Source organism: Homalodisca vitripennis, chromosome 4 (assembly GCF_021130785.1).
Source record: "Homalodisca vitripennis isolate AUS2020 chromosome 4, UT_GWSS_2.1, whole genome shotgun sequence".
NCBI lineage: Eukaryota > Metazoa > Arthropoda > Insecta > Hemiptera > Cicadellidae > Homalodisca > Homalodisca vitripennis.
The window spans coordinates 163,937,861-163,963,101 of NC_060210.1; the positions used below are offsets into that span (position 1 = coordinate 163,937,861).

The 25,241-nt window shown below is 36.2% G+C and overlaps 1 protein-coding gene across 1 annotated transcript in view; it reads left to right on the forward strand.

Annotated features, from left to right (window-relative positions):
• LOC124361263 (neurobeachin-like protein 1) overlaps positions 1-25,241 on the forward strand; it is a 155,692-nt gene that overhangs the window by 61,352 nt on the left and 69,099 nt on the right. The window contains 11 exon segments of the mRNA XM_046815310.1: positions 1,919-2,037; positions 2,201-2,259; positions 2,378-2,477; positions 3,840-3,979; positions 5,400-5,552; positions 8,491-8,617; positions 9,179-9,409; positions 11,628-11,721; positions 12,005-12,088; positions 12,231-12,455; positions 12,845-13,032. Of these exon segments, the coding sequence (XP_046671266.1) occupies positions 1,919-2,037; positions 2,201-2,259; positions 2,378-2,477; positions 3,840-3,979; positions 5,400-5,552; positions 8,491-8,617; positions 9,179-9,409; positions 11,628-11,721; positions 12,005-12,088; positions 12,231-12,455; positions 12,845-13,032 (1,520 nt within the window).

A 25,241-nucleotide genomic window follows, 5' to 3' on the forward strand; every position in this document is an offset into this window, starting at 1 on the left:
ATTGTGCATGACCATTCAGACACATATTAGTAATCAGTTGGTATTAATGGGCGTCCTGAACAAGGGTCATCTGCTTCTGATGTCTGTCCATTCTTAAAATGTTTAAACCATTTATAAAAGTGTGATTGACTTATTTAGGAAGGTTTGTAAATATTGTGCTGAACTGCACACAAAACTTGACACAAAAGTGATGCTCTTCTTTTAAATTCAATACAAAATCACTAGTCCTAAAAATCATGTTTTGTTGAAACTACTGAAACAATGAAATAAATAAGGCTTGACAAAGCCTGCAATTGCCACTTTGGTCAGGAATAATGACAGCCAGTGATAACTACCTTATTGTTCTTCAGCAATCCGTTGGCATGAAATACAAATAGTCCTGAAAACGATTCTTTATGTTTGACATATCCTCAAGTCTCCAAAAGTGCTGTGATTGGCAGCTGGGATTGCCATTCAACAAATAGACAGTTTTATGAAAACATCGGATATTTTACCGAAGCTGCAATCAGGCTTCAGGCGCAGTCATAGTACATGTACAGCCCTGACAAATCTTTTCAGTTATATGATTGACGCCAAAGACATGGATAAATATAACTCCATTGTTATGTTGGATTATTCTAAGGCCTTTGATTCAATGGACCATGAGATGCTTTTAGCGAAGATGAGCTATTATGGCTTTGACTTGAGCGTAGTCAATTGGATAAGGTCATACTTAGACTCCAGGCTGCAGGTGATGCGTTTATGGAGTGAAACGTCAACCCCGCTTGTGAAGTATCGAGGCATTCCTCAAGGTAGTTGCCTAGGGCCTATTCTGTTCAATATGTACACAGCCGATATGCCAAGCTGTGTGCAAAATTGCACAGTTCATTTGTATGCTGACGACTCGCAGCTGCACTTGTCTTATGAGCCATCGCAGATGGTGTCAGCCATTGATATGATCAATGTCGACCTTGAAAAAATATTGGGGTGGTCAATGGCGAATGGGCTGAAACTAAACTTAGGCAAGTGCACCACCGTGTTGCATACGGGGCCACACAACATTGTGCAGTCCCTCAGTGAAAGAGGAGTGATGGTGAGGCTTGATGGTCAGAGTTTGGCTGTATTTGATAAGGCGAGGACTCTTGGCGTTGTGCTAGACAGCGGCCTCACGTTCTCTGACCATGTGTGCATGCCTGTCAAAGAGCACTCGGTACACTGAGGGGACTCTACAGATTTAGAGATCTTCTGCCTGAGTCTGCGCAACTACGTATCATGCAGTCACTAGACCTGTCCGTTTTCGCCTACTGTTGCCCAGCCTACGGGAATAGCATTTCTGGAGAAGACATGCATTGCATTCAAAAGTTGCAAAACTCTGCAATCCGTTTCATTTTTAATTTGAAATGATTTGAGCATGTCTCTCCTTACAGAGATGCTGCTAGGATGATGTCGGTAGAGACCGTCTGCAGGGTCATGACGTGCTGCATGGTCCACAAGGCTCTTGTTAATCAGGAGCCTCAGTACTTTAGTGAGAAGCTCTCATTTTGGGATGAGGTCTCTCAGCGCAGAACCCGCCATGGGAATCTTCTTCACTTTCCCAAAGTTAGGCTGGAGTTGGGAAGGAGGAGCTTCTCTTATTTCGGCCCGAAATTGTACAACGCCCTCCCACCAAACGTGAAACAATGTTTAATAGCTACATTTAAGAATAAGATAAGGCAGAATTTGCTTAATGTATAGATTTTCTTTATTTATTTGTATTTCATTTTCATGTATATTTTGTATGTGACGATAGTTCTTCTGAAAAGCAGTTGTTCTGTATGTAACTGAGAAACGCTTGATGAAAATAAAGACAACATTATTATTATTGTCTCAACAAACCCTGTTTTTAGATTTAATAGTATAATAAGAAATAATACCATAAACATGATATTGTGATTAACAGAGGTAGCTGAAACCGTGAGCAACGCTGTGGCTGACAATATTCACTATGCTGCGGATAACATCAGTTCAGCTGTAGCCTCAGCCTACACAGCCTTTAGACAGAAGACAGTTGAGATGCAGGTAAGTAACCAATGCTGTGGCTGACAATATTCACTATGCTGCGGATAACATCAGTTCAGCTGTAGTCTCAGCCTACACAGCCTTTAGGCAGAGGACAGTTAAGATGCAGGTAAGTAAGCAAAGCTGTGTGTGACAATATTCACTATGCTGCGGATAACATCAGTTCAGCTGTAGTCTCAGCCTACACACACAGCCTTTAGGCAGAGGACAGTTAAGATGCAGGTAAGTAAGCAAAGCTGTGGTTGACAATATTCACTATGCTGCGGATAACATCAGTTCAGCTGTAGTCTCAGCCTACACAGCCTTTAGGCAGAGGACAGTTAAGATGCAGGTAAGTAAGCAACGCTGCGGCTGGCAATATTCACTATGCTGCGGATAACATCAGTTGAGCTGTAGCCTCAGCCTACACAGCCTTTAGACAGAAGACAGTTGAGATGCAGGTAAGTAAATCAAATAAAATCAAAATCGTCTCCGAAAAAAAATTTACAAAAGATATATATTAATATATTCATTGTCTAAAATATACAATTACAATAAATATTTGGTTTTTAACGTATATTGGGTAAAATAAATTTATATTTATAATTTAAATATTTGACAAATATTCTCACATGGGCTACTAAAGACTGTGGGTGAGAACGAGTCACCACAAAGTACTCGATTGGTATTTCAAACCGTAAAAATTTGGTTATATCTTAAAGCAAATGAAGTAAAAAAAAATAGTCAAAATAATGTTTTACAAAATAAAAAATAAAATTAAAGTGAGAATGTATCTAGATGAAGTAAGTGAGTGGAAATTATTATTAAAAGGACAAAACAACCAACTGTTGGAGATCAAGACCATGGACAGGCCTTGGTGCAACTCTTAGTTCACAGACGGACATTGGAAAAACTGTGTACAAAATTCACCATTCCTTATCATCGAGGGTTGTTATCTATATTTACGGCATCAACGTATTAATCGCGCATGACCTCCCCCAGAAGAAACTCACACTCAAATTCACCTACACACACACACACACACACACACACACACACACACACACACACACACACGCACGCACACGCACGCCCATGCGCACTTGCGCACACACACACACACACACAGCGCTGCCATACATATTTCAAACATACCCACGCAACAAACACGCACTCACACGTACATTTTTACATGCCTGTTACACCAACACTTATATTCATTCTTCCGCCTCCCACAGTAAGCAATGCTGTGGCTGACAATATTCACTATGCTGCGGATAAAAAAGTAAAAATTGAGTAAGTATAAGAAAAAACTTCAAATTGTTAAATAAAATGAGCACAAATTGAATGTGATATAAGATAATTCTTTTTATAAACAAGTAAGAAACGTGTTGTACATCACAAACGAATTCTTTTTATTATTTTTATTAATTGTATTTATTAAGATTTTAATTGAATTTCTCTTGAGTAAGACTTGTTTTATGCCAATATGGCTCCAGAAAGTATAACTTTACAAATAGCATGTAGAAGTCTCTTTATGTTCTTTTAATCATTTATAAACATTTTCATTTTAGGATTTCAGGTAGCACAGAAAACTTTGGCTCCAAAGGTACAGACTGCACAGAGAGAGATTCAAAAGTAATGTAAACTGTTTTATTAGTCAACCGTACCTAGAAATAAAAAATGGGTAGAAGTCTAAAGTGAAATATACTATCCCTTTATTGGGGGCTACTTTCCACACTGAACATTATGCCATACCTGCTTTTATATAATTGAATACATTTAAAATTGTGAACATTTTATAAAGAAATGTTGTTTGACAGGAGAGCCTGGAGGAATTTGGATCAAGGTCCAGACTGAAAAAGCGCAGTCTGTCATCTCTGGCCGAGTCATCAGAGCCTGAGCCCGACAGCCCGCGGCCACCTCGTTCTCCTCTGGATCTTGACCCCAACCTCATCACAAGGTACACATATCAACATTTTTGTCGAATATGATGTACATTTTAGTTCAGAATGGTGTTAATTTATTTAGATGTCTGCTTATGTATCTGTTCATATTAGTTGATTTTTAATATAATTATGGTATTAATTTGAAGCTTTAATTTTATTACTAAGCATTTTCTTCGATGAATACTCCTATAACCAAGAGTTCAGAATCAAGAATTATTTTTTGTTGTTTTACTTTAAAAATTTATTAAAATTGTCATTATTGGCTAAATATAATATTTGAGTTAGGATACATATAGAAATGCATCAAGCATTTCATTACAATTATTTAAGTATGTTTCTTGAACTGAATACATTTTGATTTTCAACCAAGTAACCAATACATTCTTAAAATTATTAGTATTAATTTTTCTTTCATTGTAAGGTAACTTATTAAACAGTAGTTTTTTTTTACAATTACGTTTTTCACCATTCACATTTTTAGAATTCCTACTGTTAGCTGCAAATTCTCTTTGTGTGTATATCGTCATGAGGCAAAAAATGTATTGCCTAAATTAAACCACTTTTCATTACTTGATCAAGATGAAACTTTGCATGTAAACTCAAATCTCATGAAATATAATTTCTTTCAATTTATAACAACACTGGTCTCTATAGTTGAATAAATCTTCATAAGAAATGCATTAATGAATAGTCTGAATTTTAGTCACATTTTCAAAGTAAACTTTTCATCACTACAGTGGTTTTAATAATAATCTGTTTTAAATGTATACATATATACCAAATATAACTCTGAGTATATTATTGTTTATTGATTTTACTGTTCTGTTTAAAATGTATAGAATGCAAGGATTAGGTTGCAAATGAAAAAAAGGGGAAAGCGCTAGATAAATATAAAATGTGCTGACAAAACTAATCACAAGAGGAACATGAAACACAATTAAATGCTTATCATGAGTGATAGATAACAGCACATTCACAAGAAACTCAACTTTAACAAGTTAGAAATTAACAAAAAAATATTTTAAAAAGTAAATATTTACATCTAAAAACATATATTATATTCAGATACTTGTATGAATTAATAATGTTTTAAATATTTGTGACTCTTTTACTTCATGGTAACTATTACTAATTCCAATAGGTATTTTTTAAGTAAGAACAAATCGTGTTCATACGAGGAATCAGTTAACGTAGATTCAAGAAAAGCCTCTGTTGAAAAATTGAGTTAGTTTTTTTATAAAAGAATTCTTCCCTAAAACGATTTTTGCGTGTTTTGTTTTCCTTTGTAGCACTCAATGTCTGCCATTTGCAATCCAAAATGACATAAATTGCATGAACATGCTCTTCTCTCATGAATATGTATAACTTAACACTTGAATTTAATCTAATCTTAAATGATTTTGTTTTAAACTGAGTATAATGTATTCTTATCAGATCTGGATCAAGCAGCAGCACCGAGGAGCTATCGTCACCCAGTCATAGTCACTCAGTTGACCAGGCTTCCACTCGAGACAGTCTGAGTCTCACAAGTCAACTGGTGGATGACAACTCTGACGATGATGAGAAGATACTGTTTGATGCCTTACAGTAAGTTTTGATTTTACTTTTTCTTAATACTCAAAAGACGAAGAGAAACGTGTGTCAGAGTTTTTATACTGACCCCTGCCCTAACCAAAACTACCTTATCACTGACGCCCTTGATTAGCCTCAGACTATCCAATCATAAGGCTAGAGAAATTAATTGTTAACTGTCCAAGCCTAATTGTAACCAGCTATCAAAGTCGATTTCCAGATAAACTGCTGTCTTTCTGTACCATTCCTACATTCACAGACTTTTCTAGAGAAATTACATTTTTAATTTTACCTATGTTTTAACAAAGGTACTTGTATTATAAAATATTTTTGTACATATTTTTTCCATAATTATTTATTAATTAAATTTTAATTTGCTTTTGTACCAAACGCTACAACTACTATATAAAAATGTAATAGTGTCTGTCTGTGTGTTTGTATGTATATTACTCAATCATGTAAAAACTACAAGACCAATTGTATTGAAATTTTATATTGACATTATTAGGGTACTTGGTTAACATATAGACATATTCATATTTCAAAACTTCTCCGGGATGCATCCCACTGGTCTTGAAAACTACTTTTTTGGTTTAATAAACAGAAAAGAAAATGTGTATTTGTAAGCATTATAATGATAACACAATCGTATATTTAATTAATTTTAATTCCATTTTAAATTTCTATACGTTTATAGTATTGAAAGCTTAGAGTAAGTTTAAAACTAACAACACTTATTTTAACCTTCTCTGTAATCACTGATAAGCACAATACCATTCAGGTAATAAAATAGAAAGTTTTAGTAAAAATATTCTCTCAACTGCAAATTTTAGTAAATATTAAGTATGCAGTGCTTGATCATTAGTACCATGAATATATAAAAGTTAAACTACATGGTTAGCCAGTGAAATGAGAAGATTTAAATAAGTAACTAATTCTTTAAGAAAATTAATTTTATTATTTAATGCTTATAAATATAAAGAAAAAAGTAGGCATTTACTGAACAATAAGTGAAAAAATTATTTTTCGAATAAAATACTTGTCATATGTCCTCCATTGCAATCTATGCACTGCTGCAGCCGGGCCTGGAAGTTTCTCATGACATTTTGCAGCATATTGACTGGTATTCCTTCGATTTCGTCCCGAATTCGTTTTTTAGGACAGGGATAGTTCTAGGTGGATCGTTCTGAAAAACTCTTGTTTTTAAATAACCCCATAGAAAAAAGTCACAGGCTGTCAAATCTGGAGAGCGAGGGGGCCAAGGGATATCCCCGTTTCGGGCAATGAAGACACCTGGAAACAAAGCATTTATAGCAACTCTTCCAGTGTGGCTTGTTGCCCCATCTTTTTGGAACATTGTGTGTTCATTTACTGGAAAACGGGAGAGTTGTGGCGTAAGAAAGTTCTGGATCATTGCAATGTAACGCACAGAGTTAACAGTCACAGCACTTCCATTAATATCCTGAAAGAAAAATGGGCCTATGATTCCTCTTGCTGACATTGCGCACCAAACCGTCACTTTTTCAGAATGAAGAGGCGTTTCATGAAGTGCGCCAGGGTTTTCCTCAGACCAGTATCTGAAGTTTTGTTTATTAACAAAACCAGAGAGGTGGAAATGCGCCTCATCGCTCATCCACAAGTTGTTTACTTGGTCGACATTTTCTTCAAGTCTTCTAGCCATTTCCTCACAAAATTGTAATCGTTTCTGATGGTCAGTTGGTTTGAGAGATTGCACAATCTGTATTTTGTATGGGTGAAAATTTAAATCTTGATGAAGAATCCTTCTCACCGAAGTGTTACTTATTCCAAGGCGTAAAGCATGTTGTTTGGCAGATCGGCGTGGACTTCTGAGCATTGCCTGTTGAACAGTAACGATATTTTGAGGGGTTCGAACGGTTTTTGTACTCCCACCTCGTTTTTTAAACGTTGATCCAGTTTGTTCAAGCATGTTTATCCACGAACGAATTGCATTATCCGAAGGAACAGGCCTGTTGTGCGGTATGTTGAAATGGCGTCGGAAAGCACGTCTCGTTTTCACCAAACTCTCACCATTTGTATAGTACACTTTAACCGCGTAGCCGCGATATTCACCCGTCCAACGATCCATCTCAACTAAATGGCGGGACACGCAGTTAGAAAGGAGCCGGCCACTATTACCCCCACAACTCACATTCCAACTGTCAAGGCCATCCCCAATCTTCCCGTTTCACTGGCTAACCCTGTACTATCTAACTTTTGCTACATATTTAAAGACTGTTATAAAACACATCTTAGTTATTTTTTTTAACTGAAGAGGCCATTTAGACAAACTAAAATATGGCATCAGTTATACCTTAAATAGAAATAAACTACAATGGCCATACTTTTTGGCCGAAATAGGCTTCTCAGACCTGTGTACATATTCCTGTGTATATTCTTGATCGGAGCATCGGCACAAAATTAATTTCTGTTTCTAAATTATATAGAGCCCCATTATTCATTACACATGAGTGTGTTAACCAAAAAACTAAGAACTTTGACTTTGGGATTCTTCCAGGCTGGCCTACAATAGTTTAATTGTTACTGAAATTGTTCATCATGAAATATTGGAGAGAAATTTGAGTTATTTCATTGTACTTATAAAAACTGTTTTACTCCCCGACTTGAGTTATAAAAAACTGTTTTCACTCCCCGACTTGAGGGCCTCAAAACACTGCTCTCTAAACATCTAAAGATAAGGATCAGAAGATCGGAACGTTTTTCACTGAATATTTATCACCTAACCCATGATTATTTAGAATATAATTTAAAAGGAATATGCCCACATTGTCCTTCTTTTTCAGTAGGAAATTGTGTGTGAAACCTCAGGTAACTGCTATTAAATATATAAAATATAAATAATAACATACCTTAAAAACTAAGACTAAAAAAGAATGAAAATGGATGAGGTAATTGAAATATGTTATTGTTAAAGGAGGTGGAGAGTATACGATGCAGAAAAATTAGAGGATAAAGAAGAGGAGCTATGTTATCTTGTTGCGAATTTAGTATTCACTATCATGTGGAGAGGAATAGACATCAACAGCAAGGATGCTTGGAAGGTACATTATCATTTTATTTGTAGCAGTGTCTTGTTATAAAAATATCGACTTTGTTGTTATTTTGATTTTAAATATTATACCTAATAATTGATTTGGAGATGTAACAATACAAAGTTTTTGAAATTAAGTTAAGAAGTGTGCTAACACTGGACCATTACTTGAGGATTACAATAAGGAATTAACATGGAATAAGGCACTGGGCCTTGGATGGTTCAGTAGCTTTAAAATGTAAGCCACCTTAGTCATGTACAGTTAAGTGTAGTAATGTCATCCTCTGCATTGACGCATTCAATGACATGAAACTTTGTAAAGGTGTCCAGGTTATTTAAAGAATGAAAACTGAATTTTAGCAGCATACAAAGACTGGAATCCTGTGGATATCATTGGTATTAGTTATTGTGCTTTTTATAATCAATATATTTTGATTATTTGGATAGATGCTGGTCTCAGTTTATTTGAATTATTGGTACTACTGTATGAACCATGTTACTATCATGTGTCAATTAATGTCCTGCTAAAAACGTAATCCTTAAGTATATACAGTGTTACGTCTTTGTGTAGGAACGCGGACAGGTGATGACATGTATCAACTTGCTGGCACTGAACAATACGTTGTACTGTTCTCATCTGGAGTTGAAGCTGCGACTGTTGGAGATGGCAGTTACTGCAGCCCTTAGTGATCTGCGAGAGGGTTCCTACACAGCCGACAACGCAGCTCAGCTTATCCGCTGGATATATGACCTTACTGTCATTGATCCCAACCAGGACCACTCCAAGAAGGCATCTACTAAGGTTTTTATTTAAATATATATTTTCTAATGAAGCAATTCTACCACATCATATCAAATTTTAATGAGTAGATTTTTATCAACGAATCGAAGACTTTCAATGGAGATGTGGTGCTTAATCCCCCAAATGATACCACCATTAGATTTCTGTTTCTGTTAACAGTGAGAATCCTAATTATATCATCTATACATGTAATGCAGATCCTTGCACTGTTGAGCAAAGGGTTTATGACATCCTTTTACTCATGTGGTTCAAGCCCGCTGACTCAGACATGTAACTAAGATTAAGCCGACTATGACGGTTGACAGTGGTAAGTTCCAGAGTTTTTGTAAAAACTTCATTAGATGTGTGAAAAGTAGTCAAACACTCAAGCCACAAGATTCATTCTGTAATATTGTCTTCCATTGGACTGAGCTATGACTATTGAGTAAGGATCTAACTGATCCATTGTTTGGTGTGTTAGACAGACTAGGAAAAATTTTTAATTGTCTGGTGAGTCGAAGCTTTGTGAAATCATCCATGTTTTTGTTTTCCAGGCTATTTTTGGAATGTCTGAGGAGTCTTAATTGAGTGAACATAAAAATAATTGAAGCCTGCAATGCTATATCTACCAATGCTCCCTAAGCAGAGGATGGTAAAGTAAAAAGCAACTCAGGTGGCACAAACAAAGATGATGTCTGCCAATCAGCTATGCCGCAAGAAAGAGCATTTGAATTTGATTGACCTTTAACTCATAAGGTTGTTGGAAGCCATGTAGAACATTCATGTAGTGGTTAACACCGTAGCCAGATTCTCATGGGCCACAATAACCTTTGTTCGCACTTAATAGCGAGAAAAGTGAACACTCATGAGAAATTAATTAAGCTCAAAGATTAATAAATACTCTTTATGTATGTGCATTTCACCTTCACCTTTTTTATGCTGGCTGTCTCATGAATGCTAATGGTTGAGATCCTGATTGCAAATATTGATAGGTTTGAATAAGGTGATAAATACTCTTTGCGGATCATCTAGTACACGTTTCTAATCATGGATCGGTTCGATATGATATCATTTTAAAGTATGATAGTAAACTTCCATGAGGTACTATACCCAGCTTATAAATGCAACAGTAACTCACTTAAGGATTGATACATTTCTATTCATCTTATTTGAGGGACACATGTTAGTGCCTGATGCTTTTAGTTCTTTTATGACATTCCAAGATATTTTTAAATCTCGAGATAATTACCCAAAAAATGAAATGACATGTATCTAGGAGAAAAATGGATGTAAATTTTATTTGCAATTTATATTTTGGTTTTGATTTCAAATAATTTTGGGGAACAATTTTTGGAATGTTTGAACTTCAAATCAAATAATAAAGACATGACAATCTAAAGAGCTAAATAAGAGTAAGGAACATGTTTTGTACTTGTGGTCTAGTTTTTCACTGTAGGGGTTGGGTTTATTCCTTTATGCAACTTTATTGGTTTTTGGTAATTGTATTGCTTATAATCAACATCATTGGTGAAAAAAAGCAAATGCATTGCAAGTGTTCAATTAATTTTGAACAACTTATACAGTAAAAGCAGTTGTTATACACACAAACAGTTATACACACAGTTATACACACAAATCATATACCTGTTTCCCTTAAAGTCCTTCATTCCGAGGCAATGAAAGTTAATAAAGTTTGCAATAGAGTAGTACTGAAAAAACCAAATAGTTTCTCTGTTGGAAAACAGTCACTTGAAAACAAGTAAATGAATAATATATTTAATAGATTCACTTTAAATATGAAAATAGAAGTTTAGAGGTACTTATAAAATATAATTTACACTTATAATAGTTTGGTATGTTGTAATCTTCAAATTCTAACATAGGAATAATCTGAATGGTTTTATGTATCAAAGAATCCTTTTCATCAATAATTCTTTTCATTATATATATATCGTATTTGGGACAAAGGCAGCATCCATAAATAAATAAATTAAAAATTACAATTATTAAAAAGTACGTAAGAACAAAGTTCTTAAATCATAAATTAAAAATAATATTAAGATCTCCCGTCACAAAGCTAAATCCAAATTACTGAGCCAGTTTAGAGACCCATCCTCTAAACCACTAAGACCAGCCAGACCACCAGAAAACAATCGCAAAGGGCAGTCGTTTACAATGTGCTCCATTGTCTGAGAGTTTGCGCCACAATCACACGTCTGATACATTCTTTTCATTGCAGTTACTGGATGGTGTTCTTGGGCTGTTGGATGCTTTGTTGGTCTTCCAAGAAGTTCCTGGAGAGGAGTGGACTGAAATGGCAAAATTAGCTTTTGGTTGGTATTTAATGTAATTTTGGTAGGATTTGTAATGTTTAATTAAATATACATTTTAAAACTGAAATTAAATTAAACCAATATGTCAGTTCTAGAAATTGGAAAAAATACTAGACAATTTGTAAGAAATTATACTTGAAAAAAGACAAAGATATGGTGATAACTCAGATCTTCAGAGCTTTGAAAATACAATGTTATCTAATTGGTACAGACTCACTGCTTGAAATCTATGGAGAAGAGAGAGATTTTTATGTTTTTTTTTTACACTAGTTGTGTTGTGCAGGTATCTTGCTGAGCTGTGCTGCCAGCAGTAACCTAGAATTGTGTGCCATGGCTACTGCTAAACTCCACACATTGGTGCAGACTCGCTCATGAAATATATGGAGGAGAGATTATTATTTGTTTTGTTACACCAGTATTGTTGTGCAGGTATCTTGCTGAGCTGTGCTGCCAGCAGTAACCTAGAATTGTGTGCCATGGCTACTGCTAAGCTCCACACATTGGTGCAGACTCGCTGCATGAAATATATGGAGGAGAGAGATTATTTGTTTTGTTACACCAGTATTGTTGTGCAGGTATCTTGCTGAGCTGTGCTGCCAGCAGTAACCTAGAATTGTGTGCCATGGCTACTGCTAAACTCCACACATTGGTGCAGACTCGCTGCATGAAAGATGCAGAGGAAGGTGGCTACTTGCTCTACTACATAAACACTATTGTTCAACAATCATTAGAAGGTAAACTGCAATGATTTATATTATAAATACAATTTTAATTTGTACCCCTATTTTTTGTTGTTATATTCTAATAAAGTTGTTTGGAATTGTTCAAGTCAATTCTACGATCTTCATTTTATTTTTAAGTGTTGACCCATCACTTACCTTATCACTGCATTGAAAATGCAATGCAGGTTTCACTTAGAGTATAGCTAAGGAGCTATAACCTAAACATTGAAGTTTGTGAGAGAAATCAGAAGTCAGAACAGATCATTCATTGACTTATACAGGGTGAGGCAGACCACCTCTCCGCAAAGTATAGCGGCTGAACCAAGAAACCTACCTTTTTCATTTTAACATAAACGTTTTATGTTGTTCTTTAACAATAATTGAAAATGTTTTTGTTGCAGGTGGCAACCAGGAACATTATTCATTCCTGATGCCAGTGGTGAAGGCACTGATAGAGAAGCTCTCAGATCTATTGACAATGCCCAGCCACCTTCCTGACCTGCCCCAGACACTCTCAGGCCCTACATTCTTTGAGCATTTTCAAAACTTCTGCCGAGGAGAGCAGTGGACAGCATTCATGGAAAAACAGGTAACATAAGTTTTCATTCTGTAAACACAATATGTCTTGTGTAACCAGCTGAAAAACTTTACCTTACAAATTGTTATAATTCATGCCATTGTTATGGATTTTTACCTATAGTAAGGTTTTGTGTACCCATACTTAATAGTACTGTTTTATTATTTTATTGATGATTATAAAAATTTCCTTCTGCAGGCTGTTTTGCATTTTCTTATCATCTATGAGGGCTATCCAGAATGTAAATTACATTTTGCTCTGTAGCCGCTAGGGGCGGAACTATCGCGGCCATTTTGATGTCAGGGCGTTTCTCCGGTTAGAGGCTATTCAGCTGTGCTAGTGAGAGGTTACTGTCGCTCCTTGTTGTTTTACAATAGCTGTTTAAAATGTGTGATGCAATTGAAAATCCCACGAGTTGTGAAGTGTGGAATAAGGTTTCTGTTGGCTAAGCACAATAAACCACTGAAGGTGGTACATTAGGTTTAAAAGTGGTCAAACCAATGTACGACGCATGATGATGAATAAAGTGGATGGCCAAGCATTGTGACTGATGAAATTGTCTCTAAAGTTGATGAGAAGATTAAACAAGACCACCAATTCACAATAACAGAACTCTCATTTAGGTTTCTTCAAATTTCAAGGAGTTTGTTGCATGAAATTGTTACACAGAAACTAGGTTACGATAAATTTTTTGCTAGATGGATACCAACCACACACGGCAAATCGAACTCTATAAATCCTGGGTGCTTTTAAGTGGGAGGTGTTTCCACATCCTCCTTACAACCCGTATCTTGCACCCAGCGACTACCACCTGTTTTCAGCAATGAAGACCTGGCTTGTGACACAACACTTTGACGACGTGGAACTGCGGCAGGGTGTGACTACCTGGTTGAAGTCTCAAGCGGCAGAATTTTATGACACTAGAATTTAAAAACTAGTTCACTGCTATGGGAAGTTTTCTAAGTTTGTATGGTAACTGTGTTGAAAAATAGTATTTTATTTTTACTTTCAAATGTATACAATACAATTTTTTTATCGCAGACTTGACTCCGGGTATCTGGAGTCATGTTCGTCTGATGAGATCCAAAAAAATTCTGTATTGAAGAAGCTCAAAATGAACTCTTTCATCGTTTCGATATCAGAGATTACACTATATTTTGTAGAAGAGGTGTTCTCATTATCTCATCAGATGCACAGCTGAGTGCATTACAATGTTTTAGATATGAACCCAAAGCCCAGTGAACCAATTGAGTTTTCTGCACATAACGTAGCTATGGTGGGAAGAGTTGATTCTATGAGAATGTTGAGTTCAGCTCAGTTTCATCTTCCAGTTATTGCAGCATCTGAGATCTGTTGTCATAGACTTGACTCCTGAAATCGGGAGTCAACGTCCGTCTGAAGAGTTCCAATAAGAGTTGTTCACGGAGAAGCTCAAATAATTAATGAGACACCTCTTCAACTAGATGAATTTTGATTTTGTAGTGTAGGTGTCTCTTATGTCTTATCAATGCAAGGAGTTTGTTCCTTTCAATGCACTAAGTGGAAGATGAAATGGAGCATTTTTGCATTAATTGTGAATACTTTTAAATATTGTGTCAGGGTTTTATGGTATACATGAGTATAAATAATGAATATAAAAAGTGAAATGTTATTTAAGAACTTTACTATCTTTGCTATGGAGGAATAAAAATAGTTCTATTTGTCAGACTTGGAAAATTGCCAATAGAATGATTATTGAAGAAAATCAGAGCAACCAGAATAATACAGGGTCCCTGAAAAACATACCGGGATTTTGAATGGCAGTCTTATTTTATATATATATATATAAGAGACAACAGTTTCTGCATGTAGTCCTGAAAGGACCTGCATCTCCCTTACTTAAGATTAGGTCCTTAGAGCCTGAAACATTTACAGAAGCCTATAAGATTTGAGGGATCCTGATCTGTGATATCCTTAAGGCTCAGAAGTTAGTCCCAAGGAATTTTTCCTGATTTTGTATAGGGCAGGACAATTTAGCCATAAATGTTACGCTGATTATTGTGCTTTCTCGCAGAGTTTGCATTCATCAATCTGGCTTAGACCCACCTTCATAAGATGTTTCCTAAGAGGGCCATGACCTGTCAACATCCCTAATACCAGTTGTATGTCCATCTTACTTTGTTCAAGGAGGGCTGACCATCCTTTAGTATAATGAGAGATAAAACATTTTAGATTACCGAAATCCAGAAGCCTTTCTCCAGGTTAAGGATCTAATCCTCTTTTCCCAATCTTTTCTACAGCTTTGCTGTAGAAGAAAGCTTCTCCACAGCCTGGCTCTGGCCCTAACAGAATGGTCTCTGTGCCTATCTTGGCAAAGGTATCTGCTTTTCTTTTCCCTGAATGCCGTCGTGGTCCGGCACCTAACCAAGTGTATCTTTGTTCCTCCTTATCAGTTCTGCTAGTATTAAATATTCTGCATATTTTGGCTTCATTTGTATAAGCCTTCTCCCACATGATTATATTACTTTCACTTGGGAGAAGTTTTCAAAGGGCATATATTCCATATATTCCCAGTCCTATCCTAGAGGCTAGGTGTGATCCATCTGTGTAATACTTCAGAAAACCTTTATTAGGGTAGGCCTCCTTAATACTCTATTTATCTCTATTTTCAATAGAGATTAGATATGGGTTTTCAAAAGAGTTTGTCTTTTCAGCCTCAAGGAGTTCCTGCGTTATTACCATGTATCCTTCTTAGGGGGTAGGCTTAATCACCTTTTTACTCAGAAGCTTCATTGCACGTAATGTGGCTGTCTTCTTCACTTACTTCACTAAGAGACCAGATATTCCCAAAGATTGGGACCTACCAAAGACTGGAACCTGCTAGAGGTTGGAAGTTTGCAAAGTTTGGCTTCTGCCAGAGACCAGCTGTTTCCAGAAGCTGGGAGCACTGAGTGGCAGGGACCACCCATGGGCTGGGAGCTCAAAGAGGCCAAGGTCTTCAGAGGCCTGGAGCATATAGAGACCACGACCTGCCAGAGGAGGGATCTACCAGTGGCAGGGGCCTTGAAGAGACCAAAACATCCAGAAGGTTGGGACTTGTCAGAGTCTGGAGACACTCAGAGACAGGGACCCACTCAGACTGGGAACTGCCAGGGGCCAGTTAACCCACATAGCCTATAAGATACTTTGAGCTTGCCAAAGGCTAGGATGTCCCAGGGGCCAATACTTACTAGAGGACAATTCTCCTAGAGGGTGGGAGCTACTAAAGGCTGTATGATTCTAGAGGCCAGGTGCCTCCTTGAGGCTGAGATCTCTCAGGAGTCGTGATTTCCCAAAAGATAAGAAGATAAACAGCTTCTTTGAAGCCATGAACTACTGGAGACCACAGTCTCCTAAAGGATGGGTGATGTTAGGGGTTGGGTGCTGTTAGAAGCTAGAATAAATTCTAGGAGATTTCAGGAACAAGGTTGTTCCATATTCTAAACATTCAATAAATAAGTCTTTTGAACTGCAAAGGAAATTTACCTGAATTATTTGACTGATGAGCCAATAGGACTTGTTGTAGTAATTGTTAATATAAAATATAAATATTTTATTCAAATGAGGAAATTGCTCAATAATTTCCTTAAGAACTTTGTACTGTTAACCGCCAAGTATCAATCACTTTCAAACTAATACTGTTTAAATATGGGAAAGGACGTAAAAATTGTATACAAATGAGACAATTTCTCAGTTGGTAATTGTTTGTCTATTTACAATAATAAATAAAACTTATAAAAATATACTTATAATAAAATATAACAGAAATACATATTTTAAGGTATATTAAAATACTAATAATTTACACATAAATAATGTATCAAAGTGAGGAGGATAAGACTGACTCATTCACTTGCACCAATGAGTAAGTACAGTAAGCACATGAGTTAAGATGTAAGACTTGGGTCACTTCACTCAGTAGCATTCTATCTACTGAGGTGACTCAACTCTTTCTTTGTGAGAATGTAGTCTTATGAACTTATTCTATTAAAATTATTCTATAAAAAAATGTCATAAAACAATATTGCCTTTATTGCATTGCTTAATAGCACTCAGAGTAAGATATTGTACATTACTTTTTATTTTCAAGTAATTTTAGGCAAAATTACATATTGTATGTAATGTTTTATTCAAGCAATAAATGATACACATTAGTATGGTGGTCCACTAAACAGAAAAAAACATAAAAACAACAGTAATCAAATGATGTGACATCTTTTAGGATATGTCAACAAATAAAGTTAACAAACACAGCATCATTTATTAATTATTATTAACAGTAATTTTAACATTGTATCTTCCCATAAAATGGCTTAGTCAATTTAGTAAGGCTGGTATTGAAATGGCCAGAACATTAACAGATATGCACATATTACAGAATGTATAAAGTATTGGTAATAATCTTTGCTTCATTCTGTACTATATCGTACGATTTACCTTTATCACATCAATTTATATATTACAGCTAAACAAATTTTCTAATTTAACTGTATGTTACCATGGAATGTAATTAGAAGTAATTGAAATTTAAAATTTAAAAGACAGCTATATTATTAATTGTATGTTTGCCCAAATAAGATAGAATTTGTTATGTTGGTAAAAATGTTCATGGAATGCAGAAATCTGTAGATTATCTCCTCTTGAATGTAATGTAGCCTGAATGCTATTGTTTTGTAAGTAATCACTGTACCCTTTTTTAACTTTATTCTACGATCCCCTGATTCATGTAATAAATAGTCAATTTTTTATTGTAAAATTTTAAAAACGTAAAAGTTTTTAATATTCAGGTCGACCTCATTAATAATCCTAAATGAATAATATAATAAACTGTGTTATTACATTTATTGGTAATTTGGAATTGTATTTATTTAACTAGGGAGATACAGTGTTTGTAAAGTATTTTTGGCTCTTGTTTGTATTTTTTCATGTTACAAACATTTTGATCATTCAAAAACGTTGGAATAATTAGCAAACAACTGTTTGGATTAATGAGGTCTGCCTGTAAGTTAACTGAGCCTAGGAATATATTTACTGACTGTTACTATCTGGGAATCTGACATGCTGTTCTTGAGATGTGCGACGAGACAAGCCTGACGTGTTGTCATCGGAGTAGTGCTGGTGGTTCATGGCATCGTAGTAGTTGGCTGGAAGCACTCCAGAAGATACAGAGGACCCTGCGAAGTAGCTTTCTGATGGAGTTATACTGAATGAACTCCCACGACCTCCCTTCTGCTTGGAATCATTGTCATAAGGGACGAACCCGAATGTTTGGCTTGGTGGTTGGAATGATCCAAATTTCTGGGATTCACCACTACTTTGACTTGCACTATTCTGAGAACTCTCTTCTCCTGAAGAACTGTCACTCTCTTCTTCGTTGGAAAGACTTGGAAATCTTATTGATGTTGTCAGTTTTGTGGACTGATCTGACCCTCTCGATTTATCACCACTGTAGTTGTCATGTGTCTTTTGTAAGTTATTATAGATATTTCCATTTTGTGAGGCTGAAGTTATAATATCTTCCTCTTTGTGACTGCCGCCTTCATTGCTGTTCTGTCCTGTATTTTGAAACTGCTGTGTTGAAAAGTGTGTTTGAGCCAGAGAGTGGTAAGATGGATGATGGTTTGTAGACGCAGAAAGTGTGTCGTACAATCCTTTAGTCGGTGCGCCATAGTTGTCTGTAGAAACCTGAGAGGACACAGGGTTCTGAGGTGTACCCTTGTATACGTTGATGTAAGAAGTTGCCACGGAATGTTGTGATGATGAAGCGCCCGTTAAGGCTGGTGCTTTTGGACCTCCGTATGTGGGTGAGGGGATTCCATATGTCGTTGAAGGGATAGGATAAGAATTCTGTTGTTTGGTAATGTACGAGTTAAGTGAAGAGCTTTGAGCAAGTTGATTACCATAAGAAGAGGATGAAGCTCCATTTGAAGTTGACGGAGTTCCATAGCTTGTGGAAGGTTTTACTGGTGCATTGTAACTAGGTGCGGATGTATAAGTGCTGTAGGTACTAGGAGGGCCATAGTTGTCAGAAATACTGATAGGAGCATCATACGAGTTTATTTGTGAGTTATACGTATCTGGGACAGAATAAGATGGCGCCGGTTTCTTATAGATTGGCACACCATAACTGGTTGATGGTGGTCCATAATTTTGTTTGGGAGGACCATAGCTCGATTTTATAGGAGAATGGTACTTTGGGTGTTGGTGCTTTCTAGGAGGACTGTATTGGTAACCAAAGTTGGCTTGAGGAGGATTAATATATTTTCTTTTTGGGGGGCCGTATACTGGTTTTGGAGGTCCATAAACAGGTTTAGGAGGTCCGTATGATGATTTTGGAGGGCCATACCTCATCTTTGGTGGCCCATATTTGGGCTTTGGGGGACCGTATGCAGGTTTGGGTGGTGGTCCGTAGCGAGGCTTAGGGGGTCCGTAGGATTGACGTTGAGCGTAGCTGCTGAGGTGCTCTCTGCGAGGTCGCATGTACTCTCCATTGGCACAACTGAAGGATGATATCAGCACCATGACAACAGCCAGCCAGATCTGCAACATTACACATATGTAATTAGGAGTTGTATTTATCACTTAGTGTATCGCATAATATCGGTTTAATATTATATTACACACCACTGGTTTACGAGTATTAAGTAGTACCATTCACTAATATGAAATTATCATTAATTCTTACAATTTAAAACATACAAATCAAAAGATTGGTAGCATTGTTATTTGGCTTGTTAAGCAAAGCTCAAAATAAGTTTCTTTACTTTCAACTGAATTGATAAACACTTCATTTCAGAAAATAGTTCTAAATTCTCTTAAAATTACACCATTATTGAAAAAGAGAGATACATTGAATGCTACAAATTATTACCCAATATCTATTTACTCGTATTTGAAAAAAGAAGCTGAATAATAATTATTGGTGTAGTGATATATTTAATAGAATCTATAAAATTACAATTAGAAAAGCATCAACCCACAGTATAAATATTTTTGTAAATATTTTCAGGAACAATACAGGATTGGTTAAAATAAAATAAATTGAAGTTTTACAAATAAGAATGAAATTCCATTCTAATAGTCCGTGTAACTTATGGAAGTTAAACTCGCGAGTAATCAGAGCTTAGGTAGAGGCACACTCGAGACCTTAGGTTAAAGTTACATGGTTTACTTACTATATGAAATCTCTTTATTATCTAATTAATTGCTCTTCCGAATCCTTTTCGCCTTCATACACTAAAAGTCAAGGAATCAGTCACGTGAGCCGTCCGCGACCACTCTCCGATTGTCGTAGTATCGAGTGAGAGTGGGAGATAGGAGGACATTGCGGACGTGACGAGCCGCAAACCTCGGATAGACAGAGAGTGAGAGTGAGCAGTGACCGACGACGACATGAGCAGGACATCAGGGCAGGACTTTCCTCACAGACCGCTACGACACCGGCCGGTACCTGGTTCAGTGGTCTCCCCATATAGTCCTGTACTCCCTAGCGATAATCTCGTAAAATAAACCAATACAACGACATTTCGGAGAATCCAACAGAACGTAACAAAAGTCTTACAACCTAATCCGACAAAATAACTTTATCACCTATGTCACTATATTAAATGATAAAAGTCCTTATGATTTATTCAGTTTATTCACACATATCTTAATTCTACAGGGGTTTCGCTTCTATGACCATCATGGTTATCCATATGATCAGTGTGAAAATGTTATAATTGTATTTTTACAATTAACTTTGGCATTTTGACACCAAAATCAATCAAGTTCTTCTTTGGACTAAGAGGAAACTATGTACCAAGTCTCAAGTCCCTAAGGCCTTTCTATCAAGAGTTATCGTACAGACGGACAGAGAATGATACGATTTTAAGGAGGACCTGGCGTGTTCTTAACAATCAGCAATTTCTCTACAATTACACAATTTACTTGTTCTCTATCGGGAGTTATCGTACAGACGGACAGAGAATGATACGATTTTAAGGAGGACCTGGCGTATTCTTAACAATCAGCAATTTCTCTACAATTACACAATTTACTTGTTCTCTATCGGGAGTTATCGTACAGACGGACAGAGAATGATACGATTTTAAGGAGGACCTGGCGTATTCTTAACAATCAGCAATTTCTCTACAATTACACAATTTACTTGTTCTCTATCAGGAGTTATCGTACAGACGGACAGAGAATGATACGATTTTAAGGAGGACCTGGCGTATTCTTAACAATCAGCAATTTATCTACAATTACACAATTTACTTGTTCTCTATCAGGAGTTATCGTACAGACGGACAGAGAATGATACGATTTTAAGGAGGACCTGGCGTATTCTTAACAATCAGCAATTTCTCTACAATTACACAATTTACTTGTTCTCTATCAGGAGTTATCGTACAGACGGACAGAGAATGATACGATTTTAAGGAGGACCTGGCGTATTCTTAACAATCAGCAATTTATCTACAATTACACAATTTACTTGTTCTCTATCAGGAGTTATCGTACAGACGGACAGAGAATGATACGATTTTTAAGGAGGACCTGGCGTATTCTTAACAATCAGCAATTTATCTACAATTACACAATTTACTTGTTCTCTATCAGGAGTTATACAGACGGACAGAGAATGATACGATTTTAAGGAGGACCTGGCGTATTCTTAACAATCAGCAATTTATCTACAATTACACAAATTACTTGTTCTCTTTCAGGAGTTATCGTACAGACGGACAGAGAATGATACGATTTTAAGGAGGACCTGGCGTGTTCTAACAATCAGCAATTTCTCTACAATTACACGATTTACTTTTTCTCAATCGGGATGTGGATGCTCGTTCTGACTCGCATTATGTAAAACAGCGACTGAACAATTTTTGCGCGGAGTGCGATCAAACGATAGAAATTTAAAAGTGTTAAATTTGGACAGTGTTATTTAGCTTTGCCATTATTTAACTATTATTTGGGGCCGGATTCGGCCACCTTGTAACACGGGGCTTCTGGGTTTGGGCCCAACGTCTCCTTGGGGCCTTCACGACAGGGATCTACGAGGCAACCACCTGATCCCTAGGGACTGCGCGGCCTCAGAAACATCTCTCTTCCGTGTTGGGGTTTAGGGATCACTATTGAGGGACACTAGCTTCTATCCAATAATTCGTATCCACTTATAAAAGGATCCTATTTACTCATCTTTGATTCTATCATGTTTCTGACGATCTAAATAAAAAAAAATTGTGCGCGGTGATTCCGTAAAGTGAGAGATTGAGCCCGCTCCACTTCAGACCTTCCCAATCAGACGATTCCATTTTTTACCACAGTTAACTAATCTCGTAGAAACATCTTGTGGAGTTATTTATTACAAATTTTAGCCTGTATTTTAATACCTCAATAAATGTAGAAAATGTGATGTTACGTGTTTTGGAATTCGACTATGTAGAGTTGTGATAAAAAAACATTAATCTTGTGTTCGATTTATTAAATGGAACACAGTAATTTCTATTTATTCGTTGATTAAGCTAATTTCACAAAAAAATTGTTAAATTGCTACTTTACTTGGTCGTGTAATTGGTTAACCTATTATAACTCAACTGATGATATTTAAACTAATTTTGCACTCTTATGTCGTACCTAATTTGTCATTACAAAATGAACCTTGGTGTACTTAGTGTAATGAATGTACTCTGGCTGTGGTGCAGAGGTTTGCATAGTTGTGTCGGAATGTCCGGAGACGCGAGTAAACGAGATATGTGGGGCGCCCGGCCCAGGGCTCGGACACGCACTCGGATCTGACGGAACTAGTTCCCGCCACCTTGACCTAAGAAACTGTTTCAAACGTCACATGTTTCATCCGCCTAGGACTATTGCGCTCGAGGGTAGAACTAGAACTGAGTTTCAATCTAACACGTAAGTCCTAGTCACGTGATACGCCAATGGTAGTTGTTCAATCTATAAGAAACAATGCATGCAGTAGTTTCCTTTTTCTGAAAAAAAAAAAAAAAAAAAAAAAAAAAAAAAAAAAAAAAAAAAAAAAAAAAAAAAAAAAACAATAAGTTAATATGTACAAATGTAAAGTCCGTGTCTAGCAGTTGTGCTCCCTCCACTTACACTTTTGCCCGTTGCAATATGACTTGTTAAGAAACTATTTCTAACCTATGTACGACATTGGTCAGATTATTATGTTCGTAACTATCCATAGTATATTTTTCGTTTTAGGATGAAACATGATCAAAAAGAAAAGATATGTACATATATTTAGCTGTTAGCTTTAAAATTTGTTTTGTTACAAACATTACTTTAAATTCGACTTTAAAAGAAGCCATAGCTGAACACTGTAAATTCCAACGAGAAAGTCGGAGAAGAAGTAAAAGAGATAAATGGATGTACTCTGCAATTCTTGAGTGAAAACCATTCATAAGGGCTAGAGATAATCCGAGGCAATACAGGAGATTGTAATGCAGGCTTATCAATACTAGCAGGTGGGCAGCAGACTTATAAGCTTGTTTTGAATCTGCGACTTGAGATATTTCAGAGCTTTCGTCATGGCGAACGTCATATTTTAAATAGTTACCATATGTTGTCTCAACACATATTTCTACTGTGATGGGCCGTCAGTGTTGCGAGGTAAAGTGTTGTCTGTTACTGAAAGTGCTGAAAACGACTATTCTCAATATACTAAATTACGTTTTCTACGTCTTTTTGTGCACTACATTAACATTCCACAACCAAGTAGTAGTGTGGTTATCAGTAACCAGAGAGTTACACGCCCGAGAGTTCAAGGTTAGACTCACGAAGACTAGGTACAATAGAACTGGCGCTGGCTGTTGTACGGTCTCACAGACCCGTTGATGGTAATGCGACGCCGCGCCTCGCCTATTTGTCTACTAATGCTAATTATAATTAACAGTGATTATACGTTTGGAGAGCTCTAGATGCATCATTCGATAACCGTTCATTTTACAACACTGTTGCGTTCCACATTCCAGTGCAATCTCATTCGTTGGTTTATTTACTATCGGGTCAGTTCAAGTACCTTTCAAACCTTATGATTTTGTCCCAAACAATTGATCGTATTTCAAGCAAATCCCCATTGGATCTGACTGTCCCTTGATATTCAAAACAGAGGTAAAATATACGTTTCGCTAATCTGAAAATTATTCAGGTTACGAATTACGAAATAATGGAATTGTTTGCAAAATAAAAGTATTTACCCAATGTATATTCATAACATTTTATATTTCAGAGCAACAAACATAATCTAATTTAATTATTAGTTCTTAAAGTGTTCCTTTCAAGTAGTGAAGAAAACTATTTATTCACACAACAATCCAACCGTCCTTATAATCAGTTAGTTTTTAATACATTTAACACATTCCTTTAAACAGTAAAATAATTTTGGTTTCTTTTCATACAATTTAGGTGAATATAGACTAAACGAGTAAAGAAAATATACGTGTAGATTAATCAAGAATGGTAAAAATGTCATTGTTGGCGAAAATAACTTTTTATCATGTCATTCTATTTGGTCTTTAAAGATAATTAATAATAAGGCATAGATAACAAAGATCATCATTCTTTGCTGACCAGATATAAAGTTAACAGTATTGTGATCAGTTTACGTAAATTTAAGACGATTCCAAAAAACAGGTATATTTAATTAATGAATTAACCGCGGCATGTTACAACAGAATAACATTGAGAACAGACTACGGGAAGCTGCGAGCGATGGACAAGGCAGGCTGTTTGCTTTGTTAGAAGATAAGAGTAGTTCTGGTCGTTAACCTGGCCAGCTTTCCATGGGTCCAGAAAGGAGTGGTTTCACCATCCAATACATTGTTAAAAATCGTGGCCGATTAATTTGGTCTAGATTCTAAAGCGTATGACGACATTTAGATATATCGGGAACCTAACACAGTAACTATTTATGTTCAAAATTACCATAAAATAGATTGATTACTCTTACTCTGTCTCTACGTCTAAAAAACAACTATTTCTATCATGAGGATTGATTTTGCCATGATAAATACAACTTTATAGCCTAAACTAAGTGTTATAGTCTGGAAGCGGAGAGTTATTTGCAGTGTAAAAGCACACCTGTTTTTTTTCTTAGAAAAGATAGAACCATTAAAAAAAAGAAGTTCTGCTAATTTTGGTAGATATCGAAATGGGAGGGAATCAAAATGGTCAATTCTTTCCTCGTATCGTATTTA